Here is an 18,413-nt window from a genome sequence, read left to right as displayed (position 1 = left end):
ATCCCCCAGAAAGCAGGCGGAATGGAAAAGGGATGCCAGAAACATGCCACGTGTGTGGCTGTCAGGCAGGTTTCAAGAGATGCCAGGAAGGTCACCTCGGGTCCAGCTCTGGCCGCCGCTCCTCCCCTGACTCGGTGCCTGGCTTTCTTTCCTTTGGATCAACGCTTGCCTTCCCTTGGAATATCAGTTTCTCCCACTCCTTTGTCCTGATTGGCTGGTAAAGACGTCTCTGAGTTCTCGATACCAGTCTCTTCCCATCCAGCCCAGAGCCAGGAGCAGAAGCCAGGCCCGGGAGGCGGGCTGGGTTTGGCCCCTCCTCAGGGCTCACCCCAGGGTGCCCCAGGCAACCTGACCCCAGGCCCCCGGCCCAGCCTGCCTGCATTTCCCTCCCCAGATAGCCCCGGTCTGGGGTCACGAGGCTCAGTGACCTCTGCGTGACCGTGTGTCCCCGGCTGTGTGTCCTGGGGCCCCTTTCCGAAGGACCACCAGGCAGATGGGCCCCCGTGCACCCCTCCAGGTACCCCCTCTGGAATAAGCCGCCCCTTGACAGAGACCCAGATCAGCTTTCCCTTCCTACAGGCAGGGTGGGAGATACTGCCCCCACCTCCGAACAGGATGCAGACCCAGCTTCCCGGAGCCTTTGTCCCCTGGGTCCTGCCCCTGTGTCCCCAAAGGCAAGGGGAGAGGGGATAAAGCCAGAGGGGGCGGCAGCCAGGGCAGGGAGAACCTGCGGGGGTGGGGAGAGAAAATAGAGGACCTGGTAAACAGTCCTCCTCCCTCTGGAGTTCATGGCAGCGTCTCCCCCTGAAAAGGGAGCGTTTCAAGGGTGAGCGCCTCCGGTGTGTGTGCGCCTGTGTGCCCGCCTTCCGTGCGCCCGCCTTCCCGTGTGCGCGCCTGTCGCTGTCATCACGGACATTCCCCCGCTGTCACTCCGCTGCTCTCTGCTCCGCACACGCGCTCCCCTCCCCGCCTGCCCCTCTCCGCGGCTCCCGAGACCCGGCCGCCCGCCCGCCGTGGGAGACGGCCTCAGGCGTTCCTTCCTCCCGCCGGGGCTCTGCGTGCCAGGTCCTGCTGGGGGATCAGGCTGGTGCTGCTGCGCTCGCTGTCTCCTTTCTCCAGGAACCCCAGGAGGGGCTCACTGGACGGCTCAGACCACTTGATTCAGGGCGCTCGCTGGGGTGCGGAAGGTGAGTGCCTTGCGCTGGGCAGGGGCGCGGGGGGCGGGTGCAGGGGCCAGGCTTGGGGCCGAGCCCATCTCCGCTGGGTTCCTTGCCTGCATGGACAGCTGCTTTGCCTCCTGCCTGGGGGCAGTGGCTGGGGCTGGGGCGGTGCTCAGGACCGGACCCCTGGGCAGCCGAAGGACACAGGGAACTCTGACCTCCCAGCGTTGGGGACAGGAGCTGGGATTCTGCTGGGGAAGGAGGGGAGGAGGTATTGCCAGTGCCGGATGACAGGCCCGGTGGCATAGAAACCGGTCCCTGCAGCATGGGGGGCGCCAGCCAGGAGCCCTGTGCCGCCTGCATGCCCGGCTCAGCAGGCAGCCCCAGGGACTTGGGTGCCAGGGGGAAGGGGGTGCTGGTGACAGGGCCGGCACACAGGACGTCTGTGGGGTGGCAGGCTGGAGGGCTGGCGCCGAGGCGGGGGCAGGGACCAGGGGTGCTGACCGGCCTCTACAGGACGCCCTCAGTGAGGCGCGCTGGCCTCTAGCAGGCTGTCCTTGGACAGGGGTGCAGAGGGTCCCCCCAGCTGGACCTGAGTCCCCGGCTCGTATGGGGGGCGTGGCCGGGAGTGGATGCGGGAGAGGAGCCTCGGAGCCCTTCCTCCGGCCCTTCCTCGAGGCTCCAGCTCTGCTCCCAGCCTGCCTGGGCCCGGTTGGGGCTGGGGTCCCCCAGCTGCACACCCTCTCTACCTACGAAAGAGCTCAGGAAGCCTTGGGGGGCGGGGTGGACTCAGCTTAGGGGTGGCTGGTATACGGCCGGGGCAGGACGGAGGCCGTCTGACCGGGAGTCCCAACCTCCCCACTCACTCTCGGGGCCCTTTATCCTCTCCCTGAGCTGCTGTCTGCCTGTCTGGGGTGGCTGGTGGGGACACTGGCACCTGGCTGTCAGGCCTGGCTCAGACTGACACCCAGCAGCTTAGCTAACTACGGGGCCGGGGGGCAGGCTGAGCGTGTGGAGATGGGCCGGGGAGTGCAGCTGGGACGGGACCCGCGGCCGTGTCCCCCTCCACACCGGCACAGGCTCCATCCAGCTTTGCCAAGAGAGGGAGACCAGGGAAGCCGGCTGGGGGTGCCAGGAGGAGGACGGGGGGTGGGGGGAGCTTCTTCAGCAACCGATCTGGTTCCTTTGGGGTTTGGCTGGAAGCTGCGCCTGGGACAAGCAAACCCTGCCCCCATTTCCAGCCCCCAACGCTGAGGGGCACGGGGAGGGGGGTGTTTTAGGGCTGGGGTGCCTGGGGAGGCCTCCCCCCTCCTCCTACACAGATCAGGCCTCTCTATCCTGCCTGCCTGGGTCCACCCCCCCCAACCCCCGAGCCAGGCCCGCGGGCCCAAGAGCAGCTCCTGCGAGGGGTGATGGGGGCTTTTCTCCGCTTTCCAGAGGGTCTGGTTGGGAGTGGGAATGTCTGACAAGGAAGGATGACAAGGAAACGAGGCTGCAGGAAGGCGGGCATGAGAACGGGGCACGCGTTTAAAAATGCACCAGGGGGTTTGTCTGTTCCAAGTACAAATTTAGAGATTTAAAAAAACCAGCTTCCGCGCTGCCTGGGCCGCGTGTGTTACGGGGATGCCAGGCAGGGAAGAGGTGGGAAGGGCCTGGAAGGCCAGACCGGCGGCTGCAGGTGGAGCGCGCGGCCTGGACGGCACCCCCAGGGCTCAGCGTGGGCGCCCGCTGTCCCCCTGTCCGGGTGCCCCTCAGCCCGGCCGGGCGGGTGGGAAGGTGCTGCCCTTGAAGCCCCAGGCGTGGCCTCCGTCCCGTCCCTGCCGCTCGGTAGCCCATGACCTTCACCTGTCTGCACAATGGAGGGGCGCAGAGGCCTTGTCCCGGGTTGGGGAACCTTGACCAAAGGGAGATCCCTGGGGAGGGGGTACACGGCAGGCCAGCAAGACGTCCCAGGGGGCAGGAGCCTCAGGTCAAGGCACAGTGGGCGCTGATGGCTGTGCGGCTTGGACACTGACTTGGGGGGATGGACGTGACCACGCAGCACCAGAGGAAGGGTGCGGACGCCAGGCCCGGGTGGGTTTGCTGGAGGTTTCCGGCTGGAGACTGAGCCAACCCTGGCCGGAGGAGGAGTGGGGGGCAGAAGCACAGAGGGGTCAGGGTGCCCACCCTAACCTGGGCGTCGGCGGGGGTGGGAGCGAGGCAGGCTGCTCCTCCCGTGGGGAAGGGAAGCCGTCCCCGCCCCCGCACCCCCAGTCTCGGGGGGATGCCACACCCCATGTGACTCCGCAGGAGCCCGTGGGCCCTTCTGCCCTGCTGCCACCCCCGCGGGGCTCCCAGCCCACCTCCTCACCTCAGCCCGCCACCCCCTCCGCAGCTAGACCCCTGCCTCCCTCTCCCCACTGCATCTGTGATGCCCCTGGGAAGAAGGCTGGCGGGGAGGGGGCGACCCGGCTTGATGAGGGCACCCGCGTCGGGCGCAGAGAGGCAGCGGAAGGACGAGGAGAGGCCGGTTGGCGTGAAGCGCTGCACAAACGCGAGGGTGCAGCCCTCCCCCTGCTCCAGGAGCCTCCACGCGCAGGCGGGTCAGCAGAGCCGGCCTCCAGGCTCGTGAGGCCGCTGGTCAGTAGCTCTGTCGCCAGGCCGGCTGGGCCCTGGCTGCACCCTCCCACTGCCTGCCCTTAGGCAAGTTACTACCTGTCCCCAGTCTCCGTGTCCCCATCCGCAAAATGGTGTCAACAGTGCTTCTAACCCCAGACAGTTGTTGCGGGGACTGGGAACCATACACAGGTGTTTCCCCGCGGGCATGGTTTCCCCCCATGCGGAGCCCTCCTGCAGAGCTGTTACCGCCAGCATCCCCCATCGCCGCCGCCCCCGGCTGCCCCGGCCCCGGCCATCCCCCGCCGCGGCCTCCTGGGAGGTGCCGGGGTCTGCGCTTCTGGGAGAGAAGTGACCTGGCCCAGGGCTTCTCGAACGTGACCAGGTACGTTAAGAGGCAGATCCTGACCCCGTCGGCCTGGGCCGGGTCTGGGAAGCTCCTGGTGGGGCTGCTGCTGCTGGCCCGTGGACCACGCTGGAGTAGCAGAGGGCTGGGGCCCAGAGCCCGTGTTCCTATCCTGGGGAGGCGTCGCTCGGCCTGCAGCTCCTCAGCCCCATCCTCTATCCTGATTCTCTCAGCAGAGCCCAGCGAAGGAGGCTGGGGACCCCGCTGGGTCCACCCTCCTCTCTGTGTCCCTGTCCCTGGGACTGGGACAGAAATGCCCACAGGCTGTGGGGCTTGGAGCCCCGAGACCGCCACCTCACTCGTTTCCGTTGCCCGTTCTCCCACCTGGGTGGGGACTTCCCTCCCAGACGGTGTGAATTTATTCCGCAGTGGCCACGCCTGCCTGAGCTGCTGTGCTCCTGGCATCCTAATGTAGGTCACCCCTTTCCTAACGAGGTAGATGGTTCTGGGGGGCCGGAAGGGGTCCTGGGTTGGAGGTGGGCTGGAGGGCAGGGTGATGGACCCCACAGCGCCTGAGGGGTGCTTCTGTGGTCCCCAGGGAGCGCAGGCTACATCCCCATGGACCTGGGGGGCCTTGTTCCCGTCACGTTTCTCCAGAGATCCCAGGGCGTGGGTCTGAGTGTGGAAAGGGTCCTGGGTTGGGGGCGGCCCTCGGGGGGCTTCTCTAGGCCCTGCTTCCGGGCTGGAGGTCCCCCCGTGCATCTGTCTGCCGGGGGCACGCGGGAACTGCGGGAGTGACAGCATCTGGGGATGCTGGAGGGCTGCCAGTGTGCACGCGAGTGCACCCGTGTGCGTGTGTGTGGCTGCACGCTCTCTGGGGGGGTGGTCTGCATCACACGCTGTGTTGGGAGCCTGTGTGTGCACCCCGCTCAGCGCACACACGTGTCACCCCCCAGGGCCCACTGCCGGGGGACAGTCCCCAGGGGGCGGCCCTGTGTCCCTGACCGGCCGCGTGACCAGGCACGCTGGTCTCCACCTCTGAGCCTGGCTGGCTGCTGACCCCCCTGACACCGCGTGGGCGCTGTGAGCTGCCGACCTGCGGGTCTTCGCTGGCGAGAGGAGTGTGGGACTATTCCAGGGGTCGGGGCCGAGGCTCACGGAGAGGGTGGACGGCGTCCTCAGTGATGGAGGCCTGGGAGGCTGTGTGCGAGCGCGGCCCACGGTGACCGCCATGTGACGGCTGCTGGCCTGGCACGGGCCCAGGCACAGAGAAAGACACCCAGGTGTGAGACTGGGGGACCAAGAAAGAGAGGTCCCGCAGACGCGCTGGAAGCCGCCGCCCCTCCCCGCGGACACAGGGCACGGACGTCTCCCTACGTCTACCTGGGGCTCAGGTCCAAGCTTGGAGTCCCCTAGACTGCCTTGCAAGGTGATGTCTCCTGAATTCAGCAAATGCTAGCTCTCCTCCCCCGACCAGAGTGACCCTCACGGAGGGCAGTGTGTTCTGGTCATCACCTTGAGAGATAAGGAAACCGAGGCCCAGAGGGTTTCCGTGATTTGTTTAAGTTACACAGCGAGGGAGCGGCCGGCAGGGATTCGAACCCAGAGCCCTCCCTGACCTGGGAGTCTGAGCCAGGAGCCCCGGGGACCTGGCCCTGGGAGGGTAGCTGGAAAAGACCCCTCAGCTGCTCTGGGCATCTACTCCGCCCCCAGCCCAGGGCCCCGGATCCATCCTATAGGCATGTGGGTCTGCACCCCTCGCCCCACATCTGCCCAGTGTGACTCGCTCTGCAGCCTCTGCGAGCCCCCTGGTGGGGGGTGAAGCCCAGAGTGACAGACAGGCCCCCCGAGCGGTCCCCCTCCCCGGCGGGCCCCCATCCTGAGCGTGCGCCCTTGCCGGGGCCCAGCTGCGGGCCCCCGGGGCTGTGGCGCTCGTGGGCTCGTGGGGCCAGGAGGCTGCTTGGCAGCGGTAAGCGGGGAGGAGACGGAAGCGGCCCCCAGTGCCTGAGGGAGATCCTGCTCAGATGCTGAGTTTCCAGCGGCTGCCCCCACCCCTCAGCTCCGCTCTGCTCTGCGATTAGCCCCTCGGGCTCCCAGAATTAAGGCGGCTGTGGGAGGGGAGCGGGAGGCTGCAGCCTGGAGCCCCCGGGTCCAGCGTGGCCACCGAGCAGGGGAGGCTGCTGGCCCGTCTCTGTCCGTTCGCCACCTCGCGCTGGGCCGGCGGCAGGGGGCCCGCAGTCCCCTTTCCCGCCCCTGTGACGGGCCCCTGGCCACGCCTGGAAGGGAGTGGGACCAGGGCAGGTCACCTGGGAAGGGGGAGGCCCCTCGCCCCTCGGGAAGAGGAGCCGCTCTCTGCGCTGCAGCCTCGCCCTCTCCCCGCCCCTGTGCCCGACGGCAGCGGCTGCAGCACGAGCCCCTGAGCTCATGAGGTTTATCCCAGACCTGCCGGTGGCAGAAGACAGAGCACGGCTGCTCACCCCCCGGGAGACCGCGGAGGGCAAGCAGGGGGCTTCCCCGTGGCAAGAGCCAGGCCTGGGCCTCACCCGCGAGCCAACGGCCACCCCTACGCGGGGCCTGGTCTCTGCCTCCTCGGGGGCCATGGTAAGAGCACAGTGGGGCTGGGGGGCCAGCTGGCCCTCGATGATTTCCGCGCCTGGGACGTGGGGGAAGCCCAGAGGCAGAGGAGGCCACGTGGCTCCGAACACGTTTACGAGATCATCCAGGGAGACAAGAAGAGGCGGGGAGAGGCTGGGCGGGAGGTGAGGGGTGCAGGGCGGGTGGACGGCTCCTGCATCGCCCAGCACTGGCCTCAGCACTGTCTCCAGCCCCAGGGCTCCTGGGATGCCCGCCTGCCCCTCCACGCGCCCTCTGCTGTCGACGGAGGCAGAGGCTCCTGGCTTCTCGGCCCCCTTGCTCCTCTTTCCCCCCGCCCAGGGAATCAGAGCCGAGAACACAGGAGGGGAGGGTAAAGAGACACCGGGCCCCCTCCATAACCCGGGGCTGCACGGGCCTGACACCTGCTTCCGCTCAGCTCTCTCTCCCTCTCTCTCAGGACTGACCGAGCGGACAAGGGGCTCCTCTCTCCCTCGAGGTGCCGGGCCTGACAGCCGTGCAGCCACCATGCTGGCCCCGGGCAGCGGCCCCGAGCTGAGCACCTGGTTTGCCCCGCTGTGGAGGCAGATCTCTTGTGAGTGGAGGCGGGGGTCGGCTTAGCGGGGATGCAGGAATGCTCTTCCCAGGCGTCCATGGCCTGGGTCTGGGAAGCAGGGCCCGGTCCCCGCAGCCCTGCCCACGGTGCCGGGGGAAGAGCTGCTTCTGAGCTCTGTGGCGGGCGGATCGGGGGCAGGGGCTCCACAGGCAGCTCTGTCCCCCCAGGTGGGTCTGCTTCTACCCCCAGGGGCCCCAGCAAGTCCTGCTGCCCTAATGGCAAACCGCCCTCTCCTTGCTCGGCCATCAGCTGGGTGGGCCTGGAGGCCTCCCTTAGGGCTCAGCCCCCGTAGCTCCGAGACGGGGGGGGAACCAGGGGGCTCGGGGGACGTGACACTGGAAGGGGTCTTAGGGAGCGGGTCCAGCCCCTCCTCCTGCATATGGGGAGACAGAGGCCGCCCACTCCCCACAAGGGAACCTTGTGAGCTGTCGGGTGAAGGAAGCCCTGGGAATTCTCTTCACGAGGTGAAGGGTCAAGGCTACAGGGTAAGAGGTAAGAATGGTCTCGAGGGACGTCCCTGACTCCTGCCCTCGCACGGTCAGCCCTGTGATGCTGCCGCCCCAAGACACAAGCGGCCTGAATTATTCACCCCACAGAGCAGCTGATCCCGAGGGACCCAGCTCCCCTCTCAACTTCCTTTTGAATCACTCAACACCTCGCAACACAGGGCTCTGTTTTCTTGCCACCAGAGCTTTTACGCCAGCCTGAATTTCTTGGGGGTGGGGGGACAGTGACCTGTAGTTATGTTGGTCCTTTTGAGAGGGAGGCTGGGTGGGTTGAGTGTTTTTCTGGGGAAAGTGAGGTCTGAGGAATTCAGTTGACTTCCACAAGGCATGGCGGGGGTCGTCTGACAGGCTGACCTGGCCGCAGACAGCTCAGACAGCGAGAGGGTCAGCGGCCCTCAGGTGACCTCAGGTGGCCGGAAGGGCTTCCAGTTGGCGTCCATGGCCGTGCCTGTGCTCATTTCCCCCCGAGAACAAAGACGCTCAGGTGTCAGCCTGGCAGGTGCCTCTCAGGAGTCACCGATCCTCTAGGAAAGGGGGGTGCAGTCCCACCCTGTTCCTTCAGGGTCTGCCCTTTGGGACACCAGACAGCAGACCCCTACTAGACACAGACTCAGGACCGTCCCCTCCAGACCCCTGGTCAGGGCAGCTGCTGCCCCTCCAGCTGGAGCCAAGCGGCCAGCACTCCTCGGCTGGGGCCTTTCCTCCCGGCCCGGTGGGATCCTCCCCTTCCACAGGGACACCCTGGGGGACAGTCGGGGGCTTTGCAGTCACTCTTAGAAGGGTGGGCCACGGAACGAGCTGCCCTGCGGGACTGTTCTCTGAGCACCTGTCCCCCTGCAGCCCTGCCACAGGGGCCCTGGGCAAAACATGGGACCGTGAAAGGAATTCTGTCAACAGATCTGTCCTGCGGAAATTGGGGACAGGGGCCCAGGCTAAGGGCAAGGGGGCTGTAGAGTGAGAGCAGATGTGGGACTTGCCCCGGGCCCACAACTTTGGGGGCTCGCGCCCCAGCATCCTCCACGTGGACGTGGAACTCAGCATCTCACCCCGCCGTTTCCACAGGGGTCTCTGGGGTGGGGCCCGGGCGGGCCCGGGCTCCCTCGTCACCCTGGGTCGCTGGCCCACCTTGGATGTGGGACTCATGCAGACCGGGGAAGTGGTGGCAGGGGTCGGTGTGCCCCTTCGTGTGTGCAGCGCGGCCCCTCCCATGCACGGCCATCAGCCCCGTGTAGCTCCAGGTGGTGGTGGTGGGGGGTGCGGTGCAGAGGGGAAGGAAGCAGAGCCATTTTCTCTGGACAGAATCCTTCCATGGCAGCGGCCCTGGGAGAGGAACATGGGGCGGCCCGTCTGACACCCTCACACCCTCTGTCGCATCAGTGTCTGTGGTGTCGGGGCTGTGTGGGGACCCCGGCTGCCCAGCGGTGTCCGTCCACATGCACGTGCTGCGGGGGGTTCGTTGTGTTTCTATGTGGTCAGGAAGCGCTATGGCACCGCGCGTGGTTGGGCCAAAGGGGATCGGTGCGAGGCCGCGTGATGGGAGGCGGATGGGAGGGGAAGGCAGTGGGAGCGGCGACCCGCAGTCCTGCCATGCCCCGTCTGTCCCGCAGGGCTCACCTGTTGGATCGCCCTGTGCACGGCGGAGGCCGCCCCCGCCTGCCCCCTGCCCTGCACGTGCGACGGCCACGGCCTGCAGGTGGACTGCAGCGGCCGGGGCCTCGCCGCGCTGCCCGCGGACCTGCCGGCCGCCACCCGCAGCCTGCTGCTCCTGAACAACAGGCTGAGCTCCCTGCCCGCCGGGGCCTTCGCCGGCCTGTCGGGCCTGCAGCGGCTGGACCTCTCCAACAACTTCCTGGACGGCCTGCCGCGCGCCGCCTTCGGGGGGCTGGCCAACCTGACGGAGCTGCAGCTGCACAACAACAGCCTCCGCGCCCTGGACCCCGAGCTGCTGCGGCCCCTGGCGCGCCTGCGCCACCTCGACCTGTCCCTCAACGGCCTGGCCCGGCTCCCGCCCGGCCTCTTTGACGGGCTCCCCGCCCTGCGCTCCCTGTTCCTGCGCGCCAACCGCCTGCAGAGCCTGGACCGGCGGACCTTCGAGCCCCTGGCCAGCCTGCGGCTGCTGCAGGTGGGGGACAACCCCTGGGAGTGCGACTGCCACCTGCGGGACTTCAAGCACTGGCTAGAGTGGTTCTCCTACCGAGGTGAGCACGGGTCAGGTCGGGGAGGAGTGGGCCCGGCCTGGCCACCGGCGGGCACAGGTGCTCCGCGGCCCCCTGCTTCCCATCCCCTCCGCTCCCAGCCGCCTTGCTCTGCCCTGTCTCCTCAGGCTGACTCTCTCTAACTGGCTCTCACTTCTGTAGGTTTCAGGATGGACTTAAACACACAGTATCATTGTTCTCTGCCTCTGGGCTTCCCTGGCCCGGGAGGAGGAGGGATAAAACCACCCTCGCGGGCTTCCCTGGGGGCGCAGTGGTTGAGAGTCCGCCTGCCCATGCAGGGGACACTGACGGCTTTGTGCCCCGGTCCGGGAAGACCCCACATGCCGCGGAGCGGCTGGGCCCGTGAGCCATGGCCGCTGAGCCTGCGCGTCCGGAGCCTGTGCTCCGCAACGGGAGAGGCCACAGCAGTGAGAGGGCCGCGTACCGCAAAAAAAAAAAAAAAAAAAAAAAAACCACCCTCGCTCCTCTGAATAATGCGGCCACCTCTTAAGTACCCACAGTGCCGGGAGGGTGGAATTGAGTTCAAATCCACAAATGCGGTCACATTTTCTTTTTGACGATGATCTCAACTCCTCCTCCCTAGAAGTTCTGTTATCAAAGCTTTTACTGAGAAGCCAAATGCTTCCCCTTTCGGTGACCCGGGAAAGTTCTAGAATGACCTTGGGAATGATTAAATGAAATGGACAAGGGCAGAGAAGTAAGCCTGCTGGCTAAAAGCGCCAGGTCCAGCTTTGCCTCGTGGCTCTGCCACTTACTAGCCGTGTGTGATCTCGAGAGAGCTCACTGACCTCTCTGTGGCTGCACCCTCGTCTGTGAAATGGGGCCAATCTCAGAGAATCTATCTCAGAGAATCACTGTGCGGAGTAGGTAGGTAACGCATGGAAAGCGTCTGGAAAAGGACCCAGCATAAAGTGAGTCCGCAATAAAACTTACTCATTTATATGTCCACTGGCTGGCGGAAGTCATAATATTAACCGGGCTTAATTAGACACAGTTTGGTGTCCAGCAGGAAGTAGGGCTCCATGAATTTGCTGAACGAGTGAATCGATGTGAAGCGAACACTAATGCTTTCGTCAAAGTCTTACTCCCTTTGTTTCATAGTGTTTCCACAATTTAATTATTTGCATAATATTCTCACGTGTTAGTTAATTAAAAACATTTCACAAACGATAAAGTGCCATAAGATGTTAGTCCCTGTGATAATTTCTCCCGCTTCTGTGAGAGGAGAAATAATAACGCTTGCATGGTTTCCAGTTTCCAAATATCTTACCATGTACGTGACCCACCTGAACCCTAACTGAGCTGCGGCTGAGACGGCCATTCTTATTGACAGCCTAGAAAATCGAGACTCCTCAGCAATTCGATACGTAAAGTGATTTGCACAAGATGCCCTGGCCGGGAGGGAGTCAGCCTCAGGTTTTTGGAGCAGGGAGGTAGGGTGGCTGCATCTCCACGCCCAGCCCCCACCCGTGCAAAGGCCCTGGACACAGTTCACGGGATGTAAGCCTTGGACAGGGGTCTGGAGAGCCAGACCGATGTGTGATCTGGAGGGGACGTCCTTGCCCCTCCAGTCATCGGTCATCGGGAGCTGAAGGGCACGGAGGGGGAATGTACATTTTAGGAACTTTTCACTAGTAGAGTTATCTTCCGCCATGCGCTCCTCCAAAAAAACGCAGACCAAACCAGAACAAAAAACCTGGGCTCTTTTCCTCAGCACCCGGGAAAGACTGATGTCTATTGTGTGAGGAGACTGCGGCAATGGGGCTGCAGGAGCCCAGGCACTTCCCTGGGGGCCGCGCCTGCGTCTAGATCTCGGGCTGCCCGAAGAGGCCAAAAGGGGGGCGTCTGGGCAGCTCCTCTTCCTCTCGCCCCACCTGTGCTCTGCACCCTCCCCGCCCAGGCCGTGGGGTGAGCCTGCGCTGCCCACACGCCCTCCTCTGCCCTCGGGGGTCCTCAAGGTGCCCTCCCAAGATGCCACTGCGCTCACGGGTGCTGTGGCCGGGCTGCTGAGGGGGCCACCACTGCCCTCAAGGAGGAAACTGCTGTCCCTTGGCCCCCCTCTCCCTCTTCCAAGGAGGAGCCTTAGGAACCACGGCCCCGCCCGCGTGGAGGAGCAGGGCCGAGGCTCTGACCTCTGTCCTTTGTGCGGGCGGGAGGGGCGCGGGGGGAGCAGTCGCTGGGGAGAGCAGAGCCGGGGGTCACGGACGGCGGTCAGTGGAGAGGTCAGTTAGGACAGGCACGGGCTGCCGCCTGGCAGGGCTCCCGGCCCCCCTTTCCTGAGCACCCGGGGGCCAGCTTGACCCTGGGGGCAGGAGAGGTGGGAATGTTTGTTTCTCTATCAGATGGGAGCAGGGACACCGTCCGTCTTCTGAGGCTTCTGCGCGGGTTAAACGCCGGGACACGTGTACCCGCCTCCCCGTCACTGGGCGCCGCACGCCAGTCCCCTAACCTCTCCCCTTCCTCTCCTGTCGCCATGACTCCAGGATTGATAGTGCTGCGGATGGAAACTAGGCCTCCCGGGCCTCCGTGTGGGGACCTGGGGCTGGGGGAGGGAGTGCCGGCCTCAGCCCCCCTTTTCTCTCTCCTGATGCAGGGGGGCGCCTGGATCAGCTGGCCTGCACCCTGCCCAAGGAGCTGAGGGGGAAGGACATGCGCGTGGTCCCCATGGAGATGTTCAACTACTGCTCCCAGCTGGAGGACCAGAACAGCTCAGCCGGGCTGGAGGTCCCCGGGCCACCCTGCACCAAGGCCAGCCCGGAGCCTCCCAAGCCCAAGCCGGGCCCCGAGCCCGAGCCCGAGCCCAGCACCGCCTGCCCCCAGAAGCAGAGGCCACGGCCCGTGAGCGTGCGGCGGGCCATCGGCACCGTGATCATCGCGGGGGTGCTGTGCGGTGTGGTCTGCATCATGATGGTAGTGGCCGCTGCCTACGGCTGCATCTACGCCTCCCTCATGGCCAAGTACCATCGGGAGCTCAAGAAGCGCCAGCCCCTGATGGGTGACGCGGAGGGCGAGCACGAGGACCGGAAGCAGGTCTCCTCTGTGGCCTGAGAGCCCAGGGCGGGGCTGGGGGGGCACGCCAGCCCCCCTCTCCCGCCCCCTTTCCACCTTCCCCCCAGCCCGCCAGCAAATGGGCCCGTGTCTCCACGGACACCGGAGCGTCCGGAAGGTATCAGTACACTGACGCTCCCCTCTGGACCACAAACGCTCTGGCCCACGGGCAGAAAAGATGTGTGTGTGCGAGCAAAGGCTCCTGGACCCAGCGCCCCCGTACCGCTGCGGCTCCCGGTACAGTCACAGCCGGTGACACCCCCCTCCTCTGGCTCAACCCACCTTATCTGCGTCTAGGGGGTGCGGGGCCGGTTTCTGCGACTCTCTTCTAAGCCAGGAAGATGTTGGGCCCAGCTTCCGATGGCTGGTACCACTGTGCATTCAGCCCAGCCCAGCCATCTGGACCAGCACTTGGCAACCCAGCACCACGCCCTCGCCAAAGCCATCTGTCCCTGCATCACCAACCACCCAGCTCCGGGTCACTAATCGTTCTCACTCGAGCTCGGCATCACACACACAGTCACGTAGGGACAGAGATCGTGGGACCTCGGGGAACAGAGCCAGGCGTCCCCCGTGGTCTCAGCGCTCGGGCCACACAACCTGCTGCTTGCTTATGCAACCTCCTGCAGCGGATGGGGAGAAACCCAAACCCACGGCACAAGGATTCCTTCCAGATCCTCTCAAGAGGCCAAGGTGGTGCTGCCGGATGAGACTGCCCGTCACCATGGTAACCCACTCACACCTCTCCTGCTGGGATTTCCAGGGACGCCTGCCCAGAGGCCTGGAAGATGCAGCGTGTGTGGATGGTGGCCTCCCGAGAGCCCGGCCACGCACCACCGGATTCGTCCTCAGTGCTGCCGAAGGACGTCCCTGCCAGGCCCGCGGGGACGCGCACCGCTCCCACTCCCACGGCCTGCGGCCCGAGAACCGTTGCTCTGCACCTCCCACTGCCATGCCCCACCCTCAGCATCTCTGGGCCCGTGACCCCAGGGCGGGGACTGGCTCATCCTCTGTGACCCTCCTGCCAGCATATACCAAACAGACCCCGGGAGCAGCGAAAGGACCCCCCCGCCCCGTTCTGCTCAGAGGTCTCAGTAACGGGGTCCTTTTCCCAGCGTTCTGTCAGCTCAGTCTGACTTCCCAGAGTCCTCGTGGCACCTGGACTGGGGCCCAAACCAGAGCAAGGGCCCAGGGGCCCATCTGCTCGTTACCTGTAACCCGCCCCCCCAAAGGGACAGAGGCTGAGGGTGGGCGTGGGAGGGGGCAGTGCAGGGTGGGGTTCACCGGTCCCCTTTCCGAGGTCTGCCCTCCTGGGGAGTGCGATCCCGGTGAGTCCTGGGCCTCGCTCTGCAGGACATCAGCCTCCCCGCCGCTTACGGAGGGTCAGGTGCCAGCAGGCCGGTTTCTGGCTCTGCGACGGCTGCGAGTCTAGGGAGTGGCCCGGGGGAGGCCGTCAGAACACGGTTCTGAGGCAGGACAGGGATAGAGGGGGCCGGGTGCAGGCTGCCCACCGGGCTGGCCTGCAGTCTTCCTTCTTTTGGGGTGCCAGCTGACACCAGACCTGGGGATTTTCTAAAGGGAGTCAGGGAAGGCTGGACGTTGTCAGTGGTGATGTCTTCAGCCTAAGACAGAAGATTTTTAAAGGCAAAATTATATTTCTGGTTTGTTGTTTCAGATGACAAATAAAGACTGTATTTTCCTATCTACTTCCTGGTTTCCTTGGGCGGGAGGGGATGCAGGAGCCAGCAGCCAGGATGGTGGCTCCTGCCCGCTGACCTCCCCAGATGGGTGCACGTAGTGTCCCCAGGCCCCTAAGGAGGACGGCAGCTCCCGCCCGAGGCCTGGCCTTGGGGCGCCCCCGGGAGGGCAGCGGGGGAGAGCGGAGCCCCGGGCCTGCTCCCAGCCCCGCTGCGAGCGAGGCTGCCCTGCGGTCAAGGGCAGACGGCCACGGGGTAGGAGGCGCGCCTTGGCCCTGGGGACCCTCCTGCTGCCTGCCGGGAGGGGCGGCTCCCCGAGAGCAGTTTAGGGGACTAGGTTTCACCAGCCTTGGAGGGGTGTCGCTGGGTTTGCAGGACGAGCCCCGTTTAATGTCCTGTGCTTTTGAGGCTGACATACAGACAACCCCTCCTCAGGGCTCAGCAGGTGCAGGATCAGAATTCGGGGCCGGAGGGCTGGGGCGGGGCCAGGGGAGGAGTGAGCGAAGGCAAGGCCTCCAGCTGTCTGCCCACCTGCGGCCCGCGTGGCCCACCTCGCCTGACTGGCCGGGCCTGGGCTACACGCGTCACAGTCTTCAGACCAAGACGAGATTCTCTTCTAGCCAGGAGCCCTCCCTTGGGTGACACCCCAGCGAGCCAGGAGCCAACCCCGGGGAGAAGGGAACCAGCAGGTCCCTGTTCCAGGAGTTCGGCTGGACCCCTTCCTGGGTGGGGGTAAGTGGGGAGAGGTTCCCTCCTGTGGCCCTGACCGGTACAGCAGAGCTGGGAGAGCAGGCCCCATGGGGGCAGGGGACCGCCTGCACAGCCTGCACAGGTGTGGGTAACGCGCAGACGCACTGCTCTGAGAGCGCCCCGCCGTCTGAAGGCTGGGCCGTGCGCACGCAGGCGGAACTCCCAGGAGAGGAGCCGTCAGGCAGCTCCAGACAGCAGGCCCTCTGCACAAAGGCTGCTGGGCTGGGGAAACACACTTGCAGCTTATGGCACCACCATGACACTCGGCAGTATTTCCCAAGTGGGGCCTGGAGGGCACAGAGACTTGAAAGTGGATCCTGATCAAAACAGTAGATTCCTAGAAATTTTGCATGAACCGTTGAGAAATACCTGCTTAGAGGTTAAGCGACGCCTCCTCATTCATCTGCCTGGCCCTTGGCTGTCCCCCTAGCTGCCCTTCCTCCTTCTCCCCAGCCCAGGGCACAAACATCGAACGTGCAGCCTGTGTGCCACAGAACACGCGAGGAAAGGAACTGCCGGCACCACACACACAGGCTAGCTGGTCCAGGGTCAGGGAGGCTGAGCCACAGGCTAGGAAGAGGAAATTACAGAAGGAGGCTGAAAAAAGAATTGAAGCATAAAGGCCTCCAGTGCCTCATCCCTGTCCTACCCCATCCGCGCCCCCCGAGCTTCAGGGCGACTGTCTGCAGTGAGTTAAGCCAGAGGCACCCGGACACGGTTTCCATGGCAACCCCTCCTGGCTCTGATGCAGCGCCGAGTTAAAAATGATGTCAAATAATTGGAGAGTGCAGGGGAGCAGCCAGCAGGCTGACCCCGCGTGCCTTCTATTTGCTGGGCTTTCGGGTGTGCGGGAGCTGAGAAGCCCACGTCATGGAGGGAGCAGGGGCTACGGGATAGTCTTTAGGGTCTGGGATTAGCAGGCCAGGCGAAGGACAGAAAGGCGGCTGGGAAGGCGCGGGTCCCTCCAAAGTGCCCAGCGGCACAGCCTCAGGACCCCTGTGACACACGTGTTTCCAAACGAGGCTCCGAGCGACCAGAACAAGCCCTTCCCTCCCTCCCTCCTCCATCCCAGCGTGGACGGCCGTGCCCTTGCTGGGGCGGGCGGACAAAGGGGCAGCCTGCCTGCTGGGCCGCTCCTCCCTGCCCTTTGCCCTGCACTCAGCCTGGGGGAGAAGACACGAGGGGCCTGCTCGCCTGCCCCTGGCAGCTGTGGGGTCCCCCACAATGCAGGCGCCCGACCCCAGTGCCCAGGATGGCTGAGAGCTGTGAGGACCTCACAGCCTCTCAGAACACGGTGGGGTCTGAGACACGGAGACCGAGGGCAGGATCCTCAGGGCTCTCAGACGAGTGGGCAGGGGTGCCAAGGCCCTTCTTAGGCTCCAAAAAGCTACAAAGCCGGGGCAGCTCGTGAGGCTGCCCGGGTACTCTCATGGCTTCTGTGGCCAATTGCAACAAAGGGTCGTGATCCTGGGCCTTCAAGAGAGGCAATCTGAGCTTAAATTCTAGCTTCATTGACTATTAGCTGTGGGACTTTGGGCAAATAACATTTCTGGGCCTCAGTTTCCTCATCTGTATAATGGAGCCAAATCAGGTCACCCCCCCCCCCCCCGGGGCTGGATGAGAACATGCACGGGAGCACAGGACTCACGTACGGGCTCGGACTTTAGGGTCTGAGTCACAAACCCACTCCTCCCCTGAGTGGGCAGTGGAGGCGGAAGCGACACAAAGAGGGTGGGAAGGAGGTCTGGGCAGTCTCTGTCCTGTGTGACCTTGAGCAGATTTCTCAACCTCTCTGGGCTTCAGTTTACTGCATGAATTCTGTTAGATCTAAGGCCTCACAGCTGTATAAACAAAATGGCTCAGGAAGACTCCGCCTCCCCTCAGCCCCACATTTCATCTGGGAAAACATACAGACCGTGGCCTCGCAAACCACGCGCGGGGCCGCTTCCGTCACTTGTGCCTCGTTCTCGACTCGGACTCACAACTGCCCAGCCTCAAAGCCCAGGGGCAGCTCCTACCTGCAGCGATGGCTGTCCTGTTGTCCATGGTCACGGCTACAGCTGTGCTCACGGTCACCACCATCGGCTTGTCTGTATTTTCTGGGGGGAAAATTGTCCAGTCACTTTCTCTGCACCTGAGGAGGAGCCGGGGTGGCGGCGCGGGCTGGGAAGCCCAGTAAACAGCAGGCTAGGACGTTCCCTGAGCGATCGAGGGGCTGCCCGGGAGGCTGCCTGCTACCACCACCTCGGGTCTTTGCGGAGCGCCTCGTACTTGCCTCCTATGTGCCGGGTGCCGCCCACCTCTCCATGCAGCTCCGAAGCTGCCAGGTCAGTGTGTGGTGGCCCCTGCCCGCCTGGACAGCACCGCACCGTCAGGTCGCTGATGCTGCAGGTCTGCTCTGTCTCAGGGCCGCAAAGCTGTCTGCATGCAGCTGCCCCACTGGAGCTCGGGGACCCCGCGGGGACCCACCCAGGAGACTCGCGTGGCATCAAGGGGCCCTTGCGAGCAGGGGACGGGCTGCGCTCCCAGACGCAGTGCTGGCTGACCCTGCGCTGTCCTTCATCAGTTACATGAGTCAAGGTGACAACGACAGCCCCTTCGGGAAGCCAGACGCCAGGGCTGCGATGGGCACAGAGGCTGGCTGGCATCTGACACGTGCGAGGTGCCCCGTGAATCCTGGTGGCCTGCGTGCCACTGCCCGGCGGGTCGCTGCACGTCCGGGACACAGCCAGGCTCCGGGACCTGCCTGAGGTACCTCCCCACCTGTCAGGAGAGCCAGGCCTCCAGGCGCAGAATTCAGGTGGTGGCTTCAGCTCTGCATCACAGAGCTTTCTGGCTCTGCGAGGCGCGGACGAGGGCATGCCCGCGGCTTTTGGATCCTACAGCC

General features: G+C 64.9%; 2 protein-coding genes across 2 annotated transcripts in view; one reads left to right on the top strand and one right to left on the bottom strand.

Annotated features, from left to right (window-relative positions):
* Positions 1–18,413, bottom strand: part of CACNA2D4 (calcium voltage-gated channel auxiliary subunit alpha2delta 4) — a 91,487-nt gene that overhangs the window by 13,926 nt on the left and 59,148 nt on the right. Inside the window, exon 29 of the mRNA XM_029205244.1 lies at positions 17,545–17,625. Coding sequence (XP_029061077.1) covers positions 17,545–17,625 — 81 coding nt within the window. The remainder of the gene's footprint in view (positions 1–17,544; positions 17,626–18,413) is intronic.
* Positions 5,984–17,406, top strand: LRTM2 (leucine rich repeats and transmembrane domains 2). The gene is made up of 3 exons (XM_029204730.1): positions 5,984–7,288; positions 9,423–10,013; positions 12,625–17,406. The coding sequence occupies exons 1-3, from the start codon at positions 6,943–6,945 to the stop codon at positions 13,077–13,079; spliced, it is 1,392 nt and encodes a 463-aa protein (XP_029060563.1). The 5' UTR covers positions 5,984–6,942; the 3' UTR covers positions 13,080–17,406.

This window comes from Monodon monoceros, unplaced genomic scaffold (assembly GCF_005190385.1).
Source record: "Monodon monoceros isolate NGI ecotype Baffin Bay Population unplaced genomic scaffold, NGI_Narwhal_1 Super_Scaffold_6, whole genome shotgun sequence".
Lineage (NCBI taxonomy): Eukaryota > Metazoa > Chordata > Mammalia > Artiodactyla > Monodontidae > Monodon > Monodon monoceros.
The sequence above is the reverse complement of the archived record's forward strand: the minus strand, read 5'-3'. Positions and strand labels throughout refer to the sequence as shown.